Genomic DNA, 11,289 nt, shown 5'->3' with positions numbered 1-11,289 from the left:
CTGTATGAGCACTGGCATAAGGGACGAGACTGTCTGCAGGCAGTGGGATGTAAATGACCCAAGTGCCTGGAGTTGCTTGCATTGTGTAGGAGACACAGAGCACAGCCTGGAACATGCTCTACCTGGTATTTTGTAGCAGTGTTTGGGCTTTTTTCTCCTTTTCAAAGAGCACCGGGGATGTTTGTGTGTGAACCCAGAGGATTTCCTTTTCCGAAATGGAAAAACCAAGGTCCACATTAAATTTTGAGGCTGAATAAGCAATTACCAAAAGTATAAACACAAATTGAGTGGACGTAGGGTCTGTAACTTCTGTAGCAACCTTTTTTTTTTAATCAAATTTTTAGATTGAAAGAGCTTAATGTATTACATCCCTACTTTGGTTTTCTGATTTGTCATCTCTGCAGGGACCGTAGAGAAAATAAAATGTAGTTTAAGTTAAAAGTACAGAGTGCACTTTGGAGAGTTTATTCCAGTTATATTAGAGATTCCTAAGGTAATTGTAGGATTTTGATACTTGGTTCAAATTAACTTCAATGAGAACAGAATGCAAAATATCAACTAGTAACAAAAATATAAATTCTGCGAGGAATTTATTACCCTAAGTCCTTGATATTATCTTAGGCCTGTTTCTGTTCTACTTAAAGAAGTGCAGGTTTCAGTGGACCTGAGCCAGACCTTATGCTTTTGAAAGTCTGTCTAGTATCAGTAAGAGCAAATTCATCATGGTTTAACTTTCCTTGACCATTCCCAAAATTGTTAATTTTCAATGTTTTAGAACATCAGGAGTTTTAAATAAAAGGTTATTATAGGTGTTCCTAAGAAACACTATAGAGGGAGAACTGTTAATTTGTACTTCAGAGCAAAAATTCCTTTTAAAACATAATTCTTCTCTCACCAGGATTTTTATTGATAACAGGGTCTGTTGTTGGAAATTCATGACACTGGAATGGCATTTCAGTCTAAACAGGAGTTTTCAAGGAAAATCCTATCTCTAATCTGTCCTATTCAACATTATAAATTGCAAAATCTGAAAAAAAATTTAAACTCATTCCCTGCCATCTACAAAATATATGTAGTTTATCACACTGTGTACAAATCAGTAACCTTTATTGATTCTTGGGCATGGTTTTCTATTAAATGAAGTTGAATCAGCACAGCTGCGGGGCACTTCTGTTTATGACTAAAACTTGATGTAAAATGACTTGTCTGGAAGAATGCTTTTTGCTATTTCTCAATCCATGCTAAGTGCTTTACAAATACCAAACAATCTCAATGAACCTGTCAAGTTCGATCACTTGCTGCACAACATCTCTCCGCTTACAAGCTCTGACACTTTTTTTAGCTTGATGCAAAATAAGACACGTCTGTCACTAAGATGCCAGCTGATGGCTCTAACAAATCAAGAAGGGTACCTAAAACAACCCCACAAGAGCATGGAGTGACAGGTCAAGGGGCAATGGCTTCAAACTGGCAGGTAGTAGGTTTAGATTAAATGTTAGGAAGAAATTCTTGACTCTGAGGATGGTGAGTCACTGGAACAGGTTGTCCAGAGAAGCTGTGGATGCCCCATCCCTGGAAATGTTCAAGGCCTGGTTGGCTGGAACTCTGAGCAACCTGGTCCAGTGAAAGGTGTCCCTGTCCATAGCAGGGGGCTGGAATGAAATGATCTTTAAGGACCTTTCCAACCCAAACCATTCCATGCTTCTGTAAAACTCTCTCCATGTTTGTTTCCTTTTTTCTTTTTTGCATCACGCATTACCACCACTGGCTCATGATCAAAAAAACCAAAAAATTGTAAGGAAAATATCAAAAGTCAGGCTGGAATCTACCTGAGAATGGAATTTGCTGTGATTTTCTTTTTATCTGCAGCGACTGACCAACAGTCAATAAATAAATTGCTGTTGTCAGTAGAAGCCCTCATGTCACCTCCACTCACTTACAGGTCTGTAATTATTCAGCTCACACTGGATATGCTTAGAAAATGAACCAAATTCCCTGCTAGCATCCCACCCTCTCACTGATGCATCACCTCCCACTTTACAGCTAGTGAGATGATACCAACAGACACAGAGCAGAACCACTTTCCTGCCCATCAACATCTATATGTATTTACCAATTAGATCAGTCCCAAAGCCCTAAACAAATTGTCCTGATTTTGGCTCAAGTTTGGTGCTACTCCTCTGCGAGCACAAGTGTAGCAAGGGGTCCAGGTAGAGGAGAATATTCTAACTAGATGCTCAAAAACTAGGTCCACAGACTTAGTCTTGGTGTTCTGGTACAGAGGCTAAGCCAGAAATATTTCAGCTCTGGGTTATGCCTCAGTCTGGGGAAAAAACACAGTTTGTGAAGCAGTGACCAGTGCTAGAGCCAGCCAAGTGGGACAGGAGTTTGGAGCATGGTTCTTTACCAAAATAATTTCTTTTTATCCCACCTGAGCATGCTCCATTTCCTGGCCAGAAGCAGTGTTTTTCTGGAGCTGAGTGCTACGAAGGGCACCACCAGCACAGCAGCAGGGTGGGAAGGTTGGGGTGGCCTTGAGAGTATCCCCACACCTTCACATGCTCTTCTGGAAGAGACCAGTTCCCGGTTTATCTTTTCCTCCTAAGTATCCAAGTGCACCATGTTTTTGTAAAGCTCATTTCCTGCTCTTTGTGAGCATCCTTGAAGTGTCCGATACCAGCCTGAGTATTAGCCATGAAATTAAGCTCTGCCTTTGCACAGCTGGGCTTGCAGATGAGTTGCCTAAGCTTGGTCCTTCACACTGCTGTGACCATGCAGCTGGCAGGACCAGGTGGCCTCCTTCTCCAGCAGACATTTAGGCTCCTACACATGGTGTGACCCATCACAAAATGCCAGCCTCCCTCTGACAAGGATGTGGCGATGTGCGCAGTGATGAAAGTAGAATATCGTGCCAATAGCTGCAGGGCTGACTCCTCAAGATGGATTTCTTCCTGCTGTAGCTTCAAAGAGGAAAAGTAACCATGAGTGAGGGCACAGCTAATGTGAAGGCATGAAGGTCACATATTCCCTCTCAGATAAAAACAGCAGATCTGTTGCTGAGGCTGCAAAGGAAATGCAAGGAGCTGTCTGCTTTCCTTACACCTTTCTAAGCAAACAGGGTGTGATCCAGGAAATATCCCTGCCACCCAGCTATACCTGCTCATACTCCTCATGTCCTTATGGAGAGCACCATCAAAGAGAGGGATGGTTTAATCTCCAATATGTAGCAACTTCTATTTTAACAGAGATGTTATTGCTAAAATTTTAGAGCCAAGCTCTGCCCTGACTTATCTTGTTTCATAAAGGCTGCACTTATCGCAAAGACAGGACAGAAAACAGCCCCCAGGATCTTGCCTTCTTTAGAGCAGCTTTGCTGAAAGGGGTTGCTTTTGTCCTCTTTCTGTAATTGAGCATGATGGCATCTGCTTTATGGCTGTTTACTTGCAGTCTCCCACAACTTCCCCACCTCCTCTGCACCTGCAATTAGGTTTTCCTGCAATGAACAAATCTAACATTCAGTGAGCAGTAATTTGCAATGTGCCATGCTTGAATCTAGCAAAGAAATAAGCCAGTGTTGTTGTTATAAAGACCTGACAGATGGTAGGAGGGCCCGCCTTTCTTAATCAAGTCATGCTCACTAATCAGAGCTAGCTTGAATTTGTAACAAAAAGAAACCCTACCAAATCAAGGATTAATGGGCTGCATCCTGACCTCTGGTTAGGACCACCTCAGGGGTGTCCTTCTGTATCAAGAGGGATAACGAAGATCAGAATCTGACCCACTTTGTGGAGAAGTTGAAAATATCAGTTGGGTCCTACAGTTACTTCCCCCAAAATGAAGGGTTCTCCCATGTAGATGTCTCCCAGTCTAGCTGTAAATATTATTTCATAGTCTGAACTATAGCATGGTGGATAAGTCATTAGCCCATGAAAATACGCAAAGTTTCATAGTCTTTAATTTAATTACAAATGTGTTAGCTGAGCATCCAGCCCTCCAAGCAATGCAGCTGAAGCATAGGACGTGAGGGGCAGAGGCTTGACCTTGACCTTCTTCACATTAAGCCTTTCAATTCTAGAGAAGAATGAATGGGTTTCAAGATTGTTTCTGGCAGCAAATAGCATCTCCTGAGTGTCCAACTTCTGTATGAATTGTATTTGAAAGGCAAAGAAAAAAGGAAGGATTTGCTCTCTACATAGGAATTACTATCCCGAATGAGACTTTGGGTGAGGACAGGGATTTAATAAAAGTGCTTTTGTGGGACTGATGTTTAAGCACGGCTCCTAACTGCACTGTTTTTCTTCCTTTTGCTGTCTTCCAGGCTCACAAAGCAGCTGAGTGCAAATCCTGATCCGCAGCATCCCCAAATACCCCCCCAGCTAAAATGGCAGAAGACGCGGATATGCGCAATGAGTTGGAAGAGATGCAGCGGCGTGCCGACCAGCTCGCTGATGAAGTGAGACCAGTAGCTAAACTGGGAACTTGGGGCTGGGCTCGGTGTGAAACACACAGCCAGAAATAGGAGCTGATCCCACAAAGGATTTCTAGAGCTCTTTTCCATCAGCTTTACACTGAAAGTGGAATTGGAAATGAAATGAGCTAGGGTAAAATTTAATGTTGTGCTCAGTCCAGATTAGGGAATTTATTGATCATGAGTTTGGTTTAGGTATTAGATTGTACATCAATTTGACTGTCCTCAGAGCAAAAGGCAGCAATTTAATATTTTCTGAGGATTCCTTCAATTTGTCAAACCTATTAAATGTTAGAAGTCACCAATTAGGTTTCTGAAGAGTCATAGATGAAAACCACAGGCTTTATTTTTAAAGTGGAACACCTGCAGTTCCGAGCAGCACTGCCACAGTGTGCGAGCAAGGGGAGCACAAGCCTTGGAGACTGCAGCTGCCTCGAGGTGTGCTGCATTAGCCATCCACAGAGCTGGAGATGGAGAGATCACCAGTGCCCTGCTGATGGCCTGATTTGGAGGGGAGGGAAAGAGTGCAGGAAAAATGTCCTGCCAGCATGAGCCTGCACATTAGCGCTGGAAAGCGTAACTTGCCAAATCTCAGTGCTTTTTCCTATTTTTTTTCAGTCCCTTGAGAGCACCCGTCGAATGCTGCAGCTTGTTGAAGAGGTAAGGACTTGCATTTCATTTCACTTCCGTTGTGAGCAGAAGTGATGGAGAGCCTGACACTGGAAGTGGCTTTGTTCAAATTCACTCTGCTAGGGCCTGGCCATGCCTTTACGTGCCACTGTCCCTGCTCATCCCTACCCCTCACTAGGGCCATGCAAGACATTGTTCCCTGGTTTCCAAGGCACCCGTTTGGTCATACCTGAGGATGCACTGAGACAGGATTCTGGAGATAAATGAAGGAAACAGCCTCTGAAGGTGACCTGGAGTCAGGGACAAGTGGCTGACTTTGTTGCAGAGCTCTGGGAGCCTTGTGCCAGGACCACTCTCACGTCCTTGGCATAACACTGCAAGAGGGGAAGGTGAGAAGGGCCTTGATCCATTTTCCCAGTCTGCTTTAAATACTTCCCTCTCCATAAACACTTGCAGCTATTTATAGAACACTGGTCAGCACAGCATTTAAATGCTATTTCTTTGTGTATCTCTGAAATATTTATCAGGATTTCAAGGCTCATGAGATGTCCTAGATTGACCACTTTGGAGTTCTCTGATTTCCCATGGTGCTAAGGAAGGGGACCCTGGCTTGTTCCTCACAGCTAATGCCTGCCTGGAGGGAAAAAACCAATTCGCTCAGGCCATATTTCACCCTCTCCACAATAAAGGGGTTTAAAAGTTGGGAAATCTCAACTCAGTTTAGTTTAGAGTGTTCAGCTATCAGGTGATGGAAAACTTTGCTGCTGCCTGACAGGACATATTATTTCAGACACCATGCAAGCCCTGGTGCTGGAGCTGGTGACATTTTTAATCAGGGTCATCAGCACTGACAGTCCCAGTACTCCTGACAACCAGAGGAGTCTCCGGCAGAGACAACGGGAAGAAAATTACATCAGGTCTGGTTCAGGAACAAGAACAACCCCAGCCGTAGGCTTTATGGCCTTGAAATCAATCACCACTGTGAAGATCAATGGAGTCCAGTGGAGACAAAATTAAATTTCCATGTACAGACAGACAGATGGGTCACTGAGCATAGTCAGCATCGCTTCTCCTCCACAAACACTTTAGATCAGGGCCCCTTGCAGCCAAAACACTCTCTTGTCTCACGAGCAATCTGTCCCTTTTTGCTGCTCAGTTCCCTGGACATGCCATTCCTAACCACCACTTGACGTCAGCTCTGTGCTGGATGCAGCTCCTGCTGAAATCTACTCAACAACAAGGAAGAGAGGCTCATATGAGTACCCCCACAGCACAAGGCAGGAGAGCCTGCTGCCCCAAAATGCCTGGGATCTAAATAGACAAGGCAGATGATGAGTGGGAAGGAGAGGCGCAGGAAAGGGAAGTGATTTGCTCGGGGCCAAGCTATCAGTAAATATCAGCCCTGCCTCTCCTGAGCCATATCTGTGCGGCCTGTGCGCTGCCTGAGTCTTCCTAACATATTGAACCAGCATATTGTGAATGCCACTGGAATTTCAGTACTAAATCACAGCAAATGGCAAAGTGGGAGGAGAACTGGGACTGCTGAATTTACCAATGAATTTATAGCACTCTTTGGAAGAGCTCGGCGTCTCTGGACCTGGTGTTTATTCAGATGCCACAATATCTTCCTGTCCAAATAGAGAAGCTGCTAAAACTAGCACTGAGTAGTCAAGGGAGTTCTTCTCAAATGAGCTGAATATTATTTTCACTAAAGTGACTACAGGAGACCTTTAAAATTCTGTGGCCTAAACAGCTGGTTGATTATTCCAATCCCTTTTCCTAGGTACTTTTTAAAAAAAATGCAGCATTTAGGGTGTGAGAGATTTTATACCAAAAAGACAAATGGTGAGAGTATTTGAAATTGAACGTGCACTGCTCTGATTTAATAATCTCCCAAAATCCAATTAGACTTCCTCACTTAGCAGAACCTGTCTAGTAGACAGAGATAGAAAATACTAGAAAGAATTCTTTTTACTCTGTTCTCTTGATACAGCACATCTGTTCTTCCTTTCTTAGGAAAAGAATGCCTCCATGTTTAAGCATTATTACTGTGTACATTCGTATAGATTGATACTGGGGAAATACAGCATAAACAGTGACTGGACTCCATCCTAGAGCCAGGAGAGTGCTGTCCATCCAAGGAAGCCCCGTAGCCATGTAAGACATAATTGCAGGTCACAGCCTGGGGACGTGACCCCAGAGGACACGCCCTGCTTGCCCCAGAAGACTATTGAGAGTTTGGAGACTAAGCCCTGATGCTGTTCCCCGGGAACATGGGCAAGGAAAACCAGGGATGTCATTCCTTCTTGATTTTGCAAGCTTTGCAAATCAAGCTTTGCAAGAAGCTGATTTTTCCAGTCCTGGCACAAGAAGGGAGGCAAGAAGCGTTACAAAAGCAGCCACAGCTTTGCCCCAAGGCAGCTCCGTACTGGAATGGCAGATTCCAAAACCCAGTTTACTCCATGGTGCCCATTGTGCCAAGGCAGTGCAGTTAATCTGCACTGACCAGTGCTCTTTTGAGCCACTCAGTGCTATAAATACCTGTATTTTATGATGATGCTGTGCAATGTTTGGGTCAAAACATAAAATAAAAATGAAGTGAGGCAGAACAAGTGAGACTAAATACAGTTTGCAGCTGACCTTCTTTTTATGTTCAAGCTTTTTTTCTCTGAGGCAACATTATGCAATGCAGAATATCACATGCAGGGAGAAAAGCTGGGATTTTGCTCCCATCTCCCAGTGCCACCATGGCCTTTAAGGAAAATCAGTTGTGGTAGTATAGGGAAAAAAGGATGTTTTGTAGCTATGAAGTATCAAGGAAAAAATAACAAGATCAGTAGTGGTAAAACTCAGAAGAAAGCACTTAGGACTGTACAGACAAAGGAGCTGTTTTGTACATTTAAATCCAGACAGGACTATCTTCTTTCATGTGAGGTGAGAGTGAAGTATCGAAGGTGAAATGCTGAGCTATAAATGTTTGATAACTGGTGCTGCCCTACGCAGGATACTGAACACACAGAATGCCAATTTACCAGCTGTGAGTGTACCCTGACATTTATTATCACAGCTAAATGCTTCTTCGTCTGAAAAAAACAGAACAAAAAGTGCTCTATTAATTTAGAGTTTGGCCCAAACCTTGTCAAAGCTGATTTGAAATTCACCTTTGATATCATTAGACCTATTGGAAGTACTGAACTATTGGAAGCGTTCTCCTCAAAAAAGTGTTTTAACCAGTGTAATTCCACGTATCTGGCACAAGGGAATGTGATCCATAATTCTGGCCTCTCTTCCTCCAGTGCAGGATTGGCCCCCTTGGTGTGTGCTAGCCAGGGGGATAGCAGATTCACATGGGCTGGGATGTGCCTTACCAGGCAGAGCAGCAATGTGTGCCTCTTTAGTCAGGGAGACATCGGAGCGTTAACAGCGTGACAGGGAACCTGGAGCAGGAGCTGAGCAAATTCATTGCTACGGATGACTAAAAAATGTTTCTTTGACCACGTTTTTGTCTTTAGGGTGTTGACAGTTCTCTTTAGTGTCTGTGGGAACTACTAGCAATGTCAGCCTGTCCTGGTACATAATTGTCTGTATTAATTTATTCAAAACAAACTCTTTAATTCTGGATTAAAGCAAAATTCTTCACTGAAGTGGAAGTTTATGTGTTCACATAACTGAGAGTGTATATGTGTCTTTCAGGATGCCTCCTGAAATGCAGGGAAAGTGATTTCTCTATCTGATACATCACCCCCTTACAGCGTTAGGAAAATCTCCACTCAGGCTAAACCAAAATTTGAGTTGCTGCCTTTGGTAGGATAGGACCCAACACACTGTGTTCCTGGAGGGACTGATGTGCCCTTTGAGAAGTCATTCCAATTGTCTTCCCACTTTTATTTCCATCTTGGGAAATTAAGTTCTGTAACAGCAATAACAAGAAGTGATACAGCAATGCAATTCCCCTCCAAAGTGCTGGGCAAATTTTAGTGAACATTTTGTTGCTGACATGCTTTGAGTGAAACCCTCACCAAAAAACCCATACAAACAAACAACAAACAAACAAACAAAAAACCCAGAGCAAAAGCAATCAAAAATTTTTAAAAAGCTATTACAGAAGACTAAGGATAATGTCTATTAAAGTCTCCAAAAGGGTTCCCAGTAATTCTGTTAAACAGGCTTCACTGAAGCACTGACAGACTAAAGTATCTATGAGTTGTATTAAGCCCAAAAGATTAAAATTATATATTCTGGTTCTTTGATTAATAGCTTTGCCAGTGGCCAAATGGAGAAGCTGGGCATGTGCTTCATATAAATGATGCAGAACCCAAAGCAGTACTGCTTGTTCATTTGCTTTTATTCAAGCATTAGAGCCTGGCTGAAAGATTGAAGGACAAAAACTTTCCTGAAATATATGGTGTCTGTTTCACCTAATGTGATACATTTTTAAGTTGGAAGTGTTGGCCTCCTGCCCTGAAGGGTCATCTCATGTGCAAAATTATTTTATATACTATATATGTTACCATCTGCAGAATACTTGCATTATGGATAAACAGAGGAACTCCAGGGCTGCCAGTTTAATGCCTCAACATCAGCAATTCTTGCTGTGCCATTTTCTTATAAAGGACAAGAATGTGAGAGGTTGGCTGTGCCATGGCAAAATCCAGCAGTCCAAATTCTCCTCTCAAGTGCAATGAGAAGACAAGGAGAGTCAGAAGTTGTTCTCAAAAGAGATGGGTGCTACAGATTAAAGAGCTGGATGAAAATGGCATGTGCTGTATGAACTTTCTAGGGTCCTGTGAAAGATGCATTTTTCATCTCTCTGGCCTGACCTACCCTAAGCATTTCACTTTTTTGAGAACCTTTGTTTTGCTAAAATAATACAGGATTGCCTGTACAAGGACTGGAGGGTCCTGAAGAGATTCCTCCTGCACAGGAGAGAAGAAATACTCTAATCCTGGCCAAGGTGGGAATTGAGCACACAATTTCATAACAGTTCTATGAATTCATGGCTTCCCACACAGGCTATCACTGATAGTGGCGAGCACTGGATGTGTGTGGGAATCCTTCCTGAGCCCTCAGGAGCAGCCAGAGCCAAGCACAGTCACTGGGCCCATGGTGATGTGAGTCTGTAACCAAGGACTCAGGGGCAGAGGCTCTGAAAGCTGTCCTTCTGGACTGGCACTTGACAGCAGAGCTTTCATCACCTCCTGTTACACATTGTCCCCACAGCCAGCTCAGGCGGCGCCGGCTCCAGAGACCCAGGGGTGTTTCTGTGACACTGCCAGTGCAGGAAATGCCAACGTGCCTGTGCTTGCCCCCAAACACTCTTGCTGGACACATTTCTTCCCCTCTATTTCTTTAACTGAGGTCTTGTACTTTCCAGAGACGCCTCAGTCTGTTGTCACTGGGGATCAGACACAGAGTGCTTCTCTCCTGCTCAGACATCTGGATAATGAACACATTTTTGGGATTGTTCTGTCTTACAGAGAGGTTTGGGTTTGTGTTATCTAAGATACCAGCCATAATGGAAATACTGAGCTTTTAGAAAAGTCTGGACCTATTTTAAATGCACAAACATGATTTATTTTTTGACTGATTTTACACATTTAATTCTTTTTGGAGGAAAGCTGTAAATTAATGCTTAATAGAAATTTGGAACAGAAGGAGATTGTCACTTGATGTCTGAATCACATCTCATCCTTTTCAGTCACCACCTCTTTATTAGCTTCAATATGCTTTGGATTAGACCACAGATGCAGACAAGTTTATTCATTGCACGCCCTTTAATATTTTCACATTTGTGTTAATGCTGTGGCAGGCTGTTTGTAAGAGATACAGTGTTGCCTGATAAAATTAAATGGCACTGATGATCAGGTAAAGAACAGAAAATTTCACCTCTTTTGCTCTGTGTAAGGATTTGATATGAAATATAAACCATAGGGTCTAGTTCCTGAGCTCATCTCCTAGCACATATCTTGCTCAGGTCACTGGACATCTTAGCTCTATAAAGGTGGTTTGCTTAGATGTTAAACACAGCAGGAAAATAAAGTCAGAGGGTTGAAGAGCAGTAGATATTTCTCAGCCCAACTATGTTTGATTCAGCAAAAAGTTTTGGAGCTCAATATTTGGAAGGGTCGCATGTCAGACTGCACCTGATTTACTGAAACACAAGGTGACTCAGGACCCAAGCAGCCTTCTTG

The 11,289-nt window shown here is 43.1% G+C and overlaps 1 protein-coding gene across 2 annotated transcripts in view; it reads left to right on the top strand.

Moving 5' to 3' along the window:
* Positions 1 to 4,295: 4,295 nt before the first annotated feature.
* SNAP25 (synaptosome associated protein 25) overlaps positions 4,296 to 11,289 on the top strand; it is a 28,928-nt gene continuing 21,934 nt past the window's right edge. For both annotated transcript variants that reach the window (XM_005422584.2, XM_005422585.2), the window contains exons 1-2: positions 4,296 to 4,453; positions 5,087 to 5,128. In XM_005422584.2, the coding sequence (XP_005422641.1) occupies positions 4,382 to 4,453; positions 5,087 to 5,128 (114 nt within the window). In that variant the 5' untranslated portion in view covers positions 4,296 to 4,381. The remainder of the gene's footprint in view (positions 4,454 to 5,086; positions 5,129 to 11,289) is intronic.

This window comes from Geospiza fortis, unplaced genomic scaffold (genome assembly GCF_000277835.1).
Source record: "Geospiza fortis unplaced genomic scaffold, GeoFor_1.0 scaffold275, whole genome shotgun sequence".
Lineage (NCBI taxonomy): Eukaryota > Metazoa > Chordata > Aves > Passeriformes > Thraupidae > Geospiza > Geospiza fortis.
The sequence above is the reverse complement of the archived record's forward strand: the minus strand, read 5'-3'. Positions and strand labels throughout refer to the sequence as shown.